This window comes from Hipposideros armiger, unplaced genomic scaffold, assembly GCF_001890085.2.
Source record: "Hipposideros armiger isolate ML-2016 unplaced genomic scaffold, ASM189008v1 scaffold_745, whole genome shotgun sequence".
Taxonomy (NCBI): domain Eukaryota; kingdom Metazoa; phylum Chordata; class Mammalia; order Chiroptera; family Hipposideridae; genus Hipposideros; species Hipposideros armiger.
Genome location: NW_017732095.1, coordinates 345,033 through 359,705, shown reverse-complemented (window position 1 = coordinate 359,705; position 14,673 = coordinate 345,033). Strand labels below are relative to the sequence as shown.

At 60.9% G+C, this 14,673-nt stretch overlaps 1 protein-coding gene across 1 annotated transcript in view; it reads right to left on the bottom strand.

Annotated features, from left to right (window-relative positions):
* COL6A1 (collagen type VI alpha 1 chain) overlaps nucleotides 1-14,673 on the bottom strand; it is a 29,885-nt gene that overhangs the window by 3,016 nt on the left and 12,196 nt on the right. Inside the window, exons 16-30 of the mRNA XM_019628023.1 lie at nucleotides 12,633-12,776; nucleotides 11,921-11,983; nucleotides 11,486-11,536; nucleotides 11,304-11,339; nucleotides 10,684-10,746; nucleotides 10,451-10,516; nucleotides 9,843-9,878; nucleotides 9,493-9,529; nucleotides 9,212-9,220; nucleotides 8,957-9,090; nucleotides 8,606-8,715; nucleotides 8,205-8,388; nucleotides 7,929-8,109; nucleotides 5,955-5,993; nucleotides 5,747-5,781 (exon numbers count right to left, since the gene is read on the bottom strand). Of these exons, the coding sequence (XP_019483568.1) occupies nucleotides 5,747-5,781; nucleotides 5,955-5,993; nucleotides 7,929-8,109; nucleotides 8,205-8,388; nucleotides 8,606-8,715; nucleotides 8,957-9,090; nucleotides 9,212-9,220; nucleotides 9,493-9,529; nucleotides 9,843-9,878; nucleotides 10,451-10,516; nucleotides 10,684-10,746; nucleotides 11,304-11,339; nucleotides 11,486-11,536; nucleotides 11,921-11,983; nucleotides 12,633-12,776 (1,188 nt within the window). The remainder of the gene's footprint in view (nucleotides 1-5,746; nucleotides 5,782-5,954; nucleotides 5,994-7,928; nucleotides 8,110-8,204; nucleotides 8,389-8,605; nucleotides 8,716-8,956; nucleotides 9,091-9,211; nucleotides 9,221-9,492; nucleotides 9,530-9,842; nucleotides 9,879-10,450; nucleotides 10,517-10,683; nucleotides 10,747-11,303; nucleotides 11,340-11,485; nucleotides 11,537-11,920; nucleotides 11,984-12,632; nucleotides 12,777-14,673) is intronic.

Here is a 14,673-nt window from a genome sequence, read left to right as displayed (position 1 = left end):
AGGGCACCACTTTCTAGCAGCCAACCACATCCCTGCTGTCGTCACCACCATCTCTTTCGAAAGTGGCTGCCGGACCAGCAGATGGGGACTCTGGGCTGGAGACCCCTCGGGCAGGGCTGGCTCCCGAGGGTCTTGGCCAGTGAGCTGCACGGCCAACAGTCCTCCAACAAGCACCTCCCATGTGCTTTCAAAATTATAGGTGGAAAATGTTTCTTCCTGCATATCCTTAGCTTAAAAAAATGCATGGAAAGACTGAATATCAGTTGTAGTAATAAATGTAAATGTTTGATTNTCGAGTGGGGCTCCTCACACCTTTGCCGCCATGATCTCTAGGAAGCCACCAGCGCCCCAGCACGACCGTGCCCAGACCAGCCACCGACCTGACGACCTTCAACAAATCGTGGCTTGTCCTTTGGCCCGTGTCTGCACGGCACGGGCCGCCTGTCCCCAAGGCTGCTTCCTTCTATGCGTGTCACCCAACCTCTTGTGGACTTGGATGGGACCTGCGACCCCAGGCCAGGGGTCTGAAGGATGATGCGCTGAGAATGCCTGGGGTGGGGTGGTCCCTGGGGTGGTCCCAGCACCCCCCAGAACTCACAGCCTCCTGTCTGCTCCGGGTCCTGACTCCCGCTCCTGCGCAGCCCGCCTGCAGGGTCGGCCCCCACGCCCCTCCCCTCCTCCGGCATGGCCTCTGGAAGGCGGCACACCCGGGAATTCTGGAACTTTCCATGCACTGACTCACCCAAATTGACCTCCAGCCAGGATCTCACACCTGGGCTCCAAAGGTTAACCGAGCTCCCCCTCCCCCGTGTCTCCAGGGGGCTCCGACATGTGGTGCTTCCTCCAACTCAGACCTCAGTGACTCCGCCCCACCAGCTGGGGGGCCCCTAGGAACCCCCCAGGCTCCCTCACACCCCTCTGCTGCCAGCCCTGCCCACATATGCCCCAGCATCCGTCCCCCACAGCCCTGCTCCAGCACCACCAGGCCGGGGCACCGCCATGCACTCTGAGGACAGAGCTGGGGTGCAGTGGGGGTCTGTGCACTCAGCTCTGTGTCCTGCCAGGTGCCCACCAGATGGAAAAGGGGTCCCTCTGTAGGTGCTGGGCATCCGGGGGCCACAGGAACTGGGCCCACCCTCACCAGCCCTCACTCCCTCGCCCCAGCTGCCCCCAGCGCCCCGCAGTTGGCTACCGGCCTCCCACACCCCTCTGGTCTCCCACGTCACACCCCCTGTAAGAGAGAGACCTCCCCACAAACTCGGGGTGTTTCTGCTGTTGGACCGGCCTGGCTCCCATGGACGCCCCTCCCAGATAGCGGGCTTCCTACCGGGTCTCCGGGGACACCGACAGGGCCTTCTCGTCCCTGGTCACCTGGGGCTCCGGCTTCACCCTGGGGAGGAAGACGCTGTTGAAGTGAGGAGCCACTACCTACGGCGCAGCCGGCTCATCCTGCTCGCACTTTCCCGCATTTTTACCACAATGTGGCCACGCGCTCGGCTGTCAAGTGGCTTGTGTGGTTTCAGAAGGCCCAGCAATGAGGCCGGCAGCTCCCCGAGGTCCTGGCAGCTCCTGACGCTGCCTGTCCTCCAGGGGAGCTCACTAGTAGGGTCGTGGGGGCTGGGGACCACCAGCCACCAAGGGTTAACCCTGGAGGCGGGGCCTGGCCTCCAGTCCCATTTCCTGATGTCGGGGTGGGTTTCGAAGGGGGTCTGAGCCCCATTACCCCTGCTCTGACGTCCCTCCCTGTGGCAGGCAGAAGGCCCAGCCCACACCTGAGGTTGGGAAGTCAGCATCCTTTCCCCCAACTCCCGAGCGATGGGGTGGGGCCTGTCCCCCCAAAACAGGCACAGAGTATGCCTGGTGCCCGCCCTCTGGGTGCAGCAAAACCTTCCCACTGAACCACAGGCCCGAGAAGCCCTGCTCGGCCACTGGGCCACCAGCCTCTCAGCTGCGAGGTTTGAGTGGCCACAGCTTCCCAACCTTCCTGCTGTCGGAGCTTTGGCAAAGGGGAATCCTTCGAGAGAAGAGCCCAGGCTCTGCCTGCAGGGACTGTCGGGGGGCAGCGGGGGGGCGGGCAGGGACTCAGGAAAGCCAGGTGTGCGGGCCCGGGGGCCGGCTAAGGAAGCCGTGTCACATGGACAGTCCTGCCGCCAAACGAGCGACAGACATGCCGCCTGACAAGATGCGAGGCTAGAAGCAGAACCAGCCGCCATGAAGGGCGTTACAGACACGACGACGGCAGTCCCACAGGGAACACGGCCACACGGGCCAAGACCTCGCAGGGCAAGCCCACTGCGTGAGGGTGTGAGTTCCAGGTGAGGCGCCCGGCCCTGCCCGCCTGGGCTCCCTGCACCCCGAGGTGACTGCTGGGTGAACACAGGGGCTGCTGCTCTTCCTGTGCGGGGGTGGGGGGTTGGGGGAGGCAACCTCTCTTTGGGGAAGACAGAAGGCAAGGGTGTGCGTCACCTGAAATCTAGGGGCCAAAGGGACTTGGTGGTGTGTGCCCTGTGATTCTGACAGCCTGTCCCCGGCCTGGCCTCAGCCTGTCTCCCCCAGGGGGCTCCCAGACTCACCGGGTCTCCTCTCGGGCCCCGCGCTCCTGGGGTCCCCTGTGGTCCTCTCTCCCCAGGGCCGCCCTGTGTGCAGAGAAGCAGGGAAGAGGGGCTGGCATGGGAGGGTGCTCAAGGCTGGGCACAGGGCGGGCGGCCCCAGGAGGAGCCCAGCGGGCGCAGGGCCACATGTGCCCCTAAGCCCTGAGGCCCACGGCACCATCCCAGCAGACTCACCCGATCTCCGGGGGTGCCACCTGGTCCCGCATTTCCCTGGGGTGGGGGAGAATGAACAAGACCATTAGTTTGGGACAGAAACCCAGACTGAGGGTCAGGAGTGGGGTGCAGGGGGCCACGTGGGTGCTCACCTCGTCGCCGGCCTCACCCTTCTCTCCCGGGGGCCCAGGCTCTCCAGGGTCTCCCTGGGAAGACAAGTGGACACTCAGCCATCTCTGGCCTGGCCAAGGCCCAGAGCTGCAGCTGGCCCCTGGTCCTGGCGGCCCCTCCCAGGGCTTGGCCTCCACCCTTGCTGGGGTGCATGCTCACCTCATCTCCGGGGGGCCCCGTGCTCCCCTGCTTTCCAGGCTCCCCATCAGTTCCAGGCTCGCCCTAGAAAGATCAGAAGGGTCAGCCACACCCATCCCGTCCTCGGGGTCCCGTGACCCCAGGCTGGCCCTCCTAGCCCACACGTCAGCTGTTGTCTCTGACCCACCGCTGAGCCTGGACATGGCGAGCCCTTCCCCACCACCCACACTGCCACACGCGCCCGGCGGCTTCCCCGAGCTGCCCAGTCCTGGCAGGGGTGGCCAGGCTGCCTCTAGTGAGGCCCAGCTTCCCGGCGGACTCAGCTCTGGGCCCGCGCCAAAACGTGCCAGCTGGAAGGCGAAAACGCATTCCAGGAAATGGAGGGTTAGGACCCTGAGGGCAGAGCCCACACTCCTTCTCTGTCTCCCCCAGCACCTCCTGTGGCGATAAGAGACCCCCAAAACGCAGGCAGCGGACAACTCAGCTTCCAGCTGGACCCCGACTGTTACACCCCTGCTCCACTTTCCTGCCNAGCATGCAAAGACAGGAAAAGAAGTTGGAATAAGCTAAAATGTCCCTGTTATGGGCCTCTGGGGGGTAGGTACCCTTTTAAATTTCCATTCTCTTATTTTTTTCTGCGTTTTCCAAATGCTTAAAAGTCCCACAGACCACAAGATGAAATGAAACATTTATACATGACAGTGACATAGAGGCTTCTCCCAGGACAGCGCTGGTGGAGGGCAGGGGGCCGGGGGCCGGGGGGTTACTCACCTCGAGCCCTGGGGGCCCCTGGTCACCTCGGTACCCTTTAGGTCCAGGGGGGCCCGCGTCACCCTGCAGAGAAATGGACATGTCACACGGGACCCTGTCTGCCCCCCCGGCCCTGCTGACCCCACTTGCTGGCCTGCTCCATCTCTGCCCCTCACTGGGTCAGCACCTGCCCTCCGGCCCAGGGTTTTGTCCTGGGCGCCTCCCAGGTATCCCCGGCCAAGCAGGACGGAGGAGGCCAAGGGCACGCCACTCGGGGACCACGGTGACCCCACACTCAGTCGCCTGTGCGTGGGCCCTGGCCTTAGCTGTGAGGTCCTTGGACGTGGTCCCCTCACGACTGTCCCCTCAGCCAGCCCACAACCACGACCAAGCAGCGGCAGCACCACATATCGGGACACTGGCCACGAGGACCAGCAGCCCCAACTCGGGGTCACAGTCTGGGCCCTGAGAGTCCATCATGGGACACGAAAAGGGAGCATGGGAGGCAGATGGAAATCGAGGCTGTCTGGGCCCTAGGCCAGGCCGATGGGGGGCCGGAGGCTGTGGTGATGGCACCTGCGGGTCCCCCCTAGAGCACCCTGAGGAACAGGAAACAGCGACCCCCAAAGACGGCGGGAGACCAAACTCTGGGCAGCATCTGTGCAGAGCTGCGTCAGTGGGAGGCTCCTGGGACGAGCCGGCCTCCCCGCTCCACTCCTGTGGAAGCACTGGTGTCCCCACAGCAGGGAGGGGTGGCGCCCCTGAGGGGTGGGGAGGAGGATGAAGGAGGGCTTGCAGGCTGGACACACAACAGAAGACCCGGAACCCTTTCCTCCATGGTCTGTGTTTCTCAACTGCTTTTTCTTGGGACTTGGGAAAACACATTTTTCCAGAAACTTCTGCAGGGACACCTGGTGTGGGAGCCGACCACAAGCTGGGTCTGGAGTCGTGGGGGCCCTGGTGACGTCGGGAGGTTTGCAAGAAAGTACGCTGTGACGATGGGCTTGCCAGTCACAGAAAAAAGCCAAGCCGGGTCCCACCTCACTTCTGACCCAGAATCCATACTCCAAACAAAGCAAAGACAAAATGCAGCAAGAGGGGTGAGCGTGTTTGCAGTCTTGTAAATGAGCAGGGCATCCTAAACATGAACTTGAAAAAATGCCTGCAGCGCGGAAGAGCCGCATGCACTCAGCGTGGGACATGGACTCCAGTGGAACATGAATGACCATGGGGACAGCCCAGGAGCGTGACACCCAAGACCATGCTCGGCTTTTCCCAAGAGAGGACACCGTTTTCACCTGAGGACCTGAAACACACATTCCACGTCTGGTAATGTGTCATGTTGGCCAAGGCGGGGCTACGATCTCTGTTTTACCCTCCTGGAGGGGCCATTTGGCCAAGAAATTCTGCTGCTAAGAATTTATATTCTGGATGTAGCCTTGGAAGTATTTCATGATGGATGCATGGATAATGGATGACAGAAGGCAGAGAGATGATAGATACACGATAAAGACATAGATGATGAATGGGTGGGTGGGTGGGTGATTGGCACGGTAAGTGGACAGGTAGGTAATACACAGTGGATGAACGACGGGTGATCAATGACAGATACATGATACAACAGACAAACATGATGGATGGATAGATAGATAACAGATAACGGATGGCTAATACATGACGGATAAGATAGAAATGACAGTAGATATATAGATGATAGAAAGAAAGGTAGGTGATGGATGATGGACAGATGGACCGACCGCTGGAGAGACAGAGGAGCTGCCAGGCAGACGGATGTTGGTATTCACCACAGTACTTTTCTGTAAAGCGAAATGCTGAGGACAGCCTGTGTACGTGTTGGCGGGACACAGTGGGGCAGCCGGGGTCTGAGAAGGCGCGGGCGCTCTGTGTGGCTGGCTGACCACCCAGTCCGACAACAGCGTCGGGTCTGCTGCTGCTGCTGGTGGAAAGAACGGGCCTGCACCCACTCTCACACACCACGCTTTTCCTAGGATTCTAGAACAAGCTAGAGTTTAGAGAAAGTAAACACTGGTGCGTGCTGGGAGTGGGGCGGGTACCGGGCTCTGCTCTTCCACATGGCTACAGATTTTAACCACTTCCCTCTCACAAGACAAAAGCAGGAGGGACAGCTCTCCTCACGGGGCTTTCTGTCTGTGGCCTCGCCCTAAGGAGAGTCCCATCAAGTCAGGTGCCTCCCGCTCCATGCCCACGGGGTCCCCAGGCCCGTGGGGACAGCTGTGCTCCTCAGACACATGGCTCCCGGCAGGCTCAACGTGGGATTATGTGCGAGGAAAGTTTTCCACTGAGCTGGCCCCTGAGTCTGGAGACAGCTGTCACTTATCGCATCACGGCCTTGCTCGCCCCGTCCCCCCCTCCCCGCCCCCGAATGGGCCCCACACGCCTCTAATGCTCCCTCAGGAGACCTGGCAAGACAGCTCTGCCCTGTTGTGGATGCTGCTTTCTTAGCCTTTACATTCTTCTTTTTTCTTAAAATTCCAATTCCAAATTTTTCCCCAAATTTTTACCAAAAAACTCAAAGCCACAAGCCAAGCCCTACCAAAGCCTAAGGCTCAGCCCATCTCACAGCCCGCTGCCTGGGGCTCTGTGACCCCCACTGTCCCCTCCTCCCGCCCACTGGGACACCACTGCTCCTTTCACCCAGAGCAGGAGGGGCATGGGGATGGGACGGAATGTGACCATCACAGGAGCAGTGGCACCCAGGCGGGGAGTCAGGTGGGTCTGAGAGCCCCTGGGAGGCTTTAGAGAGAGGGTCCAGGAGGAGGCACCCATCTGTCACCTGGGCCCCCCGGGCGGTCTCCTCGTGGGGCAGGAACGAGGCAGAGAGAAGCCCACAGCCCTGGAGACGCCTGGCCACACCAGCCCCGCCCTGGAACCAGGCGCCTGAGGCCGGCTGGCATCCTCGCCCAGCTCTTCCACCTCAGCACAGCCAGGGTGACAGCCCTGAGGGCCTCTGTACAGACTGCCCTGGAAAGGGACCTGGGACAACACAGTCACCCAGCGACAGTGGCGGGACAGCAGGGCCCTGGGAAAGCACTGAGGATGAAGATGTGTCCCAGGCCAAGAGCAGAGCAGAGTCACTCAACACCCCGGGCTGGACGTGGAGGGCGGAGCGTGGACCCACCAGCAGCGCCATCCCAGCTTCAGAGGACAGCGGCCCGCACGCCCCCTAGGAGGCGGCGGGGTGGGGCAGGCCTGGCTGGACTCTCCTCTGGGAGTGGGGGCTCGACCCCTTTCCAACCAGGACGTCCTCATCACACAGACTGTTCTGTTTATGTTTACGTGTCTACGTGTGCGTCATCTGCCCCCCCACCGGAATGCCCACCCCCAAGGGCGGGGCCAGGCTCTGGAAGGGGGCTCAGCAGGGCCTTCAGTGCCCCCAGGTTGGCCTGTGTTCGAGTGGGGCTCCTCACACCTTTGCCGCCATGATCTCTAGGAAGCCACCAGCGCCCCAGCACGACCGTGCCCAGACCAGCCACCGACCTGGCGACCTTCAACAAATCGTGGCTTGTCCTTTGGCCCGTGTCTGCATGGCACGGGCCGCCTGTCCCCAAGGCTGCTTCCTTCTATGCGTGTCACCCAACCTCTCGTGGACCACTTGGATGGGACCTGCGACCCCAGGCCAGGGGTCTGAAGNCCCCCAACGAGTTGACACTAGGGCGTCTCCATGGGAGGCGCAGCGTGGCCATGCTCACGGGCGGCGCTCCTGGACATGTGGCCAGCCCCCTGCCTGGCCCACTCCACCCCACAAGGACGGGGTGCGCCCTTATTCAATGGTGGGTCTTTGAAGTGATGGGACGGCCGCCAGCACCATTTCGTGGCCCTCACACCAACCCAGGGAGGGGTGTGGCAGTCTTGACCTCCTGAGAATAGGGAAACCAAGGCCCAGACAGGAGAAAGGGCTGTCTGCCAGTCAGACACCCCGTGACATGCTGTCTGTGCCACTCTGTCCCCCAGCGATGCTGACCATGTCCCCATTGGGCGGGGAGAGGGCCCAAGTCTGACCCCAGCATTCTGGCTGTCAATCAGCTGCCCGCAGGCCCCTGGCTGGCCGGGCCCCTTGCCTACCTATGCAGATCTGGGTGGTGATGTTCTTCAGGAAAGCATCCTCCAGCAGTTCCGCGTAGTTCTCCTTGACGAGCGAGATGCCTGGCTGGCCCTGGGGTGCCAGGCCTTGGCAGGAGATGACATTGAGCTGGTCCGAGCCCGCAACGAAGCCGAACACGTCCTTGATGCCCACAGAGACCACCTGCAGGGAGGGACAGCATCAGTGCGGCCCTGGTGGAGAGCGCCGCACACTCCAGGGTATGCGGGTGGCCGCGTGCAGCGTGGACATGGTCCCACCTGGATGTTAGGGCCGCAGAGCACGTTGAGTGGGGTGGTGTCCCTCTGGGTGTCCGAGCGGCCATCTGTGATGACCAGGGCGATCCGGTTGTTCTGCGTGGGTGGTAGGAGCCGGTCCCGGGTGTACTGCAGGGCCTCGCCTGTGAACGTGCCGCCCGCCATCCACTGCAGCTTCTTGATGGCTCTGCGGAGCCACAGCACTGTCAGCACCACGCCGGGTCAGGGCTGGGGCCCAGGTCAGGTACAGGGTCAGCACTGGGGTCAGGGGGCGGGGCCCAGGTCAGGTACAGGGTCAGCACTGGGATAAGAGGTCGGGGATCAGGTCAGGCACATGGCCAGTGCCAGGTTCAGGGGTCGGGCCGGGGCCACTGTGCTGCAGGTGGCTGAGGGCACAGTCTTACGCCTTGAGCTCCTGGGCGTTCCTGATGTTGGGGCCCCTCATGTCCACGTGCTCCTGCATCTGGTTATGGCTGTACTGCACCACGCCCGCATGTGACTGCCCGGGCTCGAACTGCGGGAAACGGGCGCAAATTCAGACACAAGCTCAGTTGCCGGGCTGCCTTCCACCTGCCGTCTGTCCCAGGCCCGACCTGGGAGACTCATGCTGCTGGGTTGGGGTGCTGGTTTTGAGAAACACGGCGCCCCATCTCCCATGGTTCCAGGACCCGTCCCCTCTCCAGCCTGGTGTCAGAACAAACCCCTGCCTCCTGGGGACCACCTTCCCCGGAGCATCGGGCCAGGGCCAGGCGCACCTTGACGAGCTCGTCCCGGCTCAGCCGGTCGATGACCTTGATGATGAAGTCCTTGGCGATCTCGAAGTTCTGCAGCCCGATGCTCTCGGAGCTGTCCAGCACGAAGAGGATGTCGATGGGGCCGCACTTGCACTCTGTGGGGGCGGGGTAGGAGGTGGGCAGTGCCAGCTGCTGTCCTGAGCCTGCACTGAGAGGACGGCAGGGCCCCGCCACTCACGGGGTCAGTCTACCCAAAGCTTAAAAAGTGACACTCACCACAGCAAGCTGGAAAGAGGGGAGAGAGGAGATTAGGTGACATGGAGACCCCCGTCACATAAACCCGCCCGCCAGCTCCCCGGCCTCCCTGGCCCGGCTCCTGGCCATTGCCCGGCGGGGGGAGAAGGCCAGCAGTGGGGGTGAGAGTGGCCCCGTCCCCGGGGACGCTCTTGCAGTGGGACACACACCCGCCTCTCCCGCTTGCCTCTCCCTCATGAGGGCACCAACGTGGGATGTGTTCTGTCTGGTTGAGACAGTTATTCAAAGATGGGGATACTCACAGCACATTTTCATGATGATGTCCAAAATCTCGCATTCCTGGAGGGGAAGAGACACTTGTACAGTGGGCTGAACTGGCCCACTGTCCAGCCAGGGCTGCCCCGGCCCTCTGGGTCACTCTCCCCCAAAACCACAGCCAGGCTTGGGGTGGGCAGGGGGTTCTTACTTCCAGGGTGTGCCCTGCTCTGCCTGTAGGCCCCTGCTTCCAGGGCATGGGCACCGGCTGTGGTCACTGACATGTAGCCATCATGTGACCTCCTGTGGCCATCACATGTACCCCTGTGGCTGACATGGGTTCCCACCCATTGGCCCGAGGGCTCAGTCCCCGAGGACATTCAGACGCCCCACTTACGTCCGGTCCTGGTGGTCCCGTGTGTCCTGGGGGACCCTGTCAGAGAAAGGATGGGAGAAAGGCCGGAGAGCGCTGCTCACTACCTGAACTGCAGGTCTGACGGGAGCTCTTGGCAAGCCCCCCTCGGCCTTCAGGACCCCACCTCCCATCCGGAGTCCCCTGAACCCAGGGGCAGCGAAGTGCCTGCACATTAAGGGCTAGAGCACAGCCAGGAACTGCCGCCCACTCTGTGACAATGGTCCAACACGGTCCCTCTCCTGGCGGCTAGTGGGTGGGCTGGCCGGGACCCTGTGTGGGGCTCACCCACACTCACTGCCCAGGTAGAAGGCTCTGTTCAGGCCATGGCAACCCTTCGGTGGGCAGAGGCCCCAGGCCTGGGTTTTCTGTGCTCCTGTCACTGTCACCTGGTGACTGGCCACCCCTTCTCTGCTCCCCACTCACCACCCCCAGTGCGCTCCTTGGAATTATCTGTTCCCTCTGATACCACCTGTCAAAACCCCAACCTTCCCAGCCCTTCCCCAAATTCCCAGCCCCCCCCTCCATCCGCTACAGCCTCCAAGTCCCAGGTGCACCCACCGCCCCGCCAGGGCCACCCTGCCATCACTCACCTGGGGGCCTTCGGGTCCCCGATACCCCTTTGCACCTTTGACCCCAGGGGGTGAAATGTCATTGTTCTGGAAGGAAACAGCATGTGTCACAAGCACCGCGGTGCATGTGGCCCTCCCCTCGGCGCCTCTCCAACGGCACTTGGCCACCTCCCTGCCCGACCCCCAGCGCCTGCAAACCCAGAGGCCAAGGCCAACTCGGGATGTCACAGCATTTGGAGCGGGGCTGCACTCACGTCCTCTCCAGGGTCCCCGGCTTCTCCCTCGTCTCCCTTGAGGCCGGGGTAGCCTTTAGTGCCCTGCAGGTTGACAGCGGAGCACGCAGTTAGCGGGGTGCACTGTCACAGAGCAGGCACACGCATGGCTGGGACCCGGCCCACGTCTCTGCGGGCGACCAGCTGGGCCCCTCGATAGCAGGGCAGTGGGGACCCCCCAAGGCACCTGGCTGCTGTTCCTCTTCACAGAGCTTTCTATTTTAAACAATCTACTGAGGCACAGTTTCCTTCGTTAGGAGGTTTTAGAAGGAAAAGATAAAGGAGACACTAAATGCCCCACCCCCACCCCACCCTCCCATGGTACACGTTTCCTGGGGAGAAACTGAGGCCCAGAGCACAGAGGACACCCTGAGGTTTGGGGGAGTCTGGGGTGCAGCCCTGCTCCTGTGCAGCCAAGGGCGGTGTCCGTCCCGAGGTGCAGCCCAGGCTATGTGGGGATCCCTCTCAACGGAGACTCATGGGAAAGGCCTTGGCAAGAGATTGGGCCAAGAACACTTGAGTTTGCACGTGTGTGCACGTGATGCCCGTGTTTGAACGTGTGTGTGCGTGCACCAGCAGCCCGATGGGGGGGGTGTACTCACGTTTATCCCAGGAGGGCCCCTGCTGCCCGGATAGCCCTGCAGGGGAAGGCAGGACTGTCACACCAGGCTGACACGGGTTCCCAGTGGACAATCCCAGCCACCAATTCCTGGGTCCAACCTGCCGGCCCTGGTGTGCCCAGCTGGGCAAATCGGGTGAAGGGGCAGGGATTGGGGGCACTCACGGGGAAGCCGGGGAAGCCCTCGGTGCCATTTCCGGGGGGTCCGTCTTCACCCTGGTGGAGCAGACCACATCCTGTCACAGTGGGGTCCACCCAGGCCAGGGACATCTCTGGACAGTGTGGGCACAGGAGTGGCGCCCGAGGGTCCCTCATCAGCCTGGAAGGAATCTCCCAGCCTGGACTGCCCTGCGGGTCCCATGCCCACTTATCCTCAGATCTCCGAGCAAGTGGGCAGTAAAGTGTCCGCGTGTTCAGTGCCCATGGTGACCACAGACAAAAGGGTCACTTGCCTGTGAAGGGTGTTCCCTGCCCAGTCACTGCGGCCAGGACCCTCAGTTAGACCCCACGAGCCCAGGGCTCAAACCCAGAGCTGCCAAGGTCTCGTGCAGCCACGTGTCCGCCCCTCGAGGGCCCTGTGCCCTTGGGCCTGTCACTCACCCTTTCGCCCATCAGCCCGGGGTCTCCGGGGGGTCCTGTGGGCCCTGGGGCGCCTCTGGCACCCTGAGGAGGAAAGAGGAAGGTTTGGGGAGAGTAAGTGGGCATCTGAGTGACGAGAGACGCAGGCTCACACACCTCTTAGCGGAAAAGGAGAGGGGGAATTAAATAAAAAGCAGCCAATGGTCCTGCGGCTCAAAGCCCACTCCTCCCATCCCATGACCCACTCAGGGCACCCAGGGTGTGACCAGAAACGGGCAGGGACCTGTAGGCAATTCAGATCAGCCTGGAGCCCGACATGGGTGTTCAGAGAGACGGGCGGACCCACCCACAAGCGTGAGTGGCTGTTCAAAGCGCAGGTCAGCAACGTTTTCAAAATCATTATTTGAAATTATTAAGATCATAAGAAAATTAAAATCATAAGGAAATGCTCATCATGTAAAAACCAAACCTGTGAAGTCAAGTTTGTAAGGCATAGCATGCAAAGACAGGAAAAGAAGTTGGAATAAGCTAAAATGTCCCTGTTATGGGCCTCTGGGGGGTAGGTACCCTTTTAAATTTCCATTCTCTTATTTTTTTCTGCGTTTTCCAAATGCTTAAAAGTCCCACAGACCACAAGATGAAATGAAACATTTATACATGACAGTGACATAGAGGCTTCTCCCAGGACAGCGCTGGTGGAGGGCAGGGGGCCGGGGGCCGGGGGGTTACTCACCTCGAGCCCTGGGGGCCCCTGGTCACCTCGGTACCCTTTAGGTCCAGGGGGGCCCGCGTCACCCTGCAGAGAAATGGACATGTCACACGGGACCCTGTCTGCCCCCCCGGCCCTGCTGACCCCACTTGCTGGCCTGCTCCATCTCTGCCCCTCACTGGGTCAGCACCTGCCCTCCGGCCCAGGGTTTTGTCCTGGGCGCCTCCCAGGTATCCCCGGCCAAGCAGGACGGAGGAGGCCAAGGGCACGCCACTCGGGGACCACGGTGACCCCACACTCAGTCGCCTGTGCGTGGGCCCTGGCCTTAGCTGTGAGGTCCTTGGACGTGGTCCCCTCACGACTGTCCCCTCAGCCAGCCCACAACCACGACCAAGCAGCGGCAGCACCACATATCGGGACACTGGCCACGAGGACCAGCAGCCCCAACTCGGGGTCACAGTCTGGGCCCTGAGAGTCCATCATGGGACACGAAAAGGGAGCATGGGAGGCAGATGGAAATCGAGGCTGTCTGGGCCCTAGGCCAGGCCGATGGGGGGCCGGAGGCTGTGGTGATGGCACCTGCGGGTCCCCCCTAGAGCACCCTGAGGAACAGGAAACAGCGACCCCCAAAGACGGCGGGAGACCAAACTCTGGGCAGCATCTGTGCAGAGCTGCGTCAGTGGGAGGCTCCTGGGACGAGCCGGCCTCCCCGCTCCACTCCTGTGGAAGCACTGGTGTCCCCACAGCAGGGAGGGGTGGCGCCCCTGAGGGGTGGGGAGGAGGATGAAGGAGGGCTTGCAGGCTGGACACACAACAGAAGACCCGGAACCCTTTCCTCCATGGTCTGTGTTTCTCAACTGCTTTTTCTTGGGACTTGGGAAAACACATTTTTCCAGAAACTTCTGCAGGGACACCTGGTGTGGGAGCCGACCACAAGCTGGGTCTGGAGTCGTGGGGGCCCTGGTGACGTCGGGAGGTTTGCAAGAAAGTACGCTGTGACGATGGGCTTGCCAGTCACAGAAAAAAGCCAAGCCGGGTCCCACCTCACTTCTGACCCAGAATCCATACTCCAAACAAAGCAAAGACAAAATGCAGCAAGAGGGGTGAGCGTGTTTGCAGTCTTGTAAATGAGCAGGGCATCCTAAACATGAACTTGAAAAAATGCCTGCAGCGCGGAAGAGCCGCATGCACTCAGCGTGGGACATGGACTCCAGTGGAACATGAATGACCATGGGGACAGCCCAGGAGCGTGACACCCAAGACCATGCTCGGCTTTTCCCAAGAGAGGACACCGTTTTCACCTGAGGACCTGAAACACACATTCCACGTCTGGTAATGTGTCATGTTGGCCAAGGCGGGGCTACGATCTCTGTTTTACCCTCCTGGAGGGGCCATTTGGCCAAGAAATTCTGCTGCTAAGAATTTATATTCTGGATGTAGCCTTGGAAGTATTTCATGATGGATGCATGGATAATGGATGACAGAAGGCAGAGAGATGATAGATACACGATAAAGACATAGATGATGAATGGGTGGGTGGGTGGGTGATTGGCACGGTAAGTGGACAGGTAGGTAATACACAGTGGATGAACGACGGGTGATCAATGACAGATACATGATACAACAGACAAACATGATGGATGGATAGATAGATAACAGATAACGGATGGCTAATACATGACGGATAAGATAGAAATGACAGTAGATATATAGATGATAGAAAGAAAGGTAGGTGATGGATGATGGACAGATGGACCGACCGCTGGAGAGACAGAGGAGCTGCCAGGCAGACGGATGTTGGTATTCACCACAGTACTTTTCTGTAAAGCGAAATGCTGAGGACAGCCTGTGTACGTGTTGGCGGGACACAGTGGGGCAGCCGGGGTCTGAGAAGGCGCGGGCGCTCTGTGTGGCTGGCTGACCACCCAGTCCGACAACAGTGTCGGGTCTGCTGCTGCTGCTGGTGGAAACAACGGGCCTGCACCCACTCTCACACACCACGCTTTTCCTAGGATTCCAGAACAAGCTAGAGTTTAGAGAAAGTAAACACTGGTGCGTGCTGGGA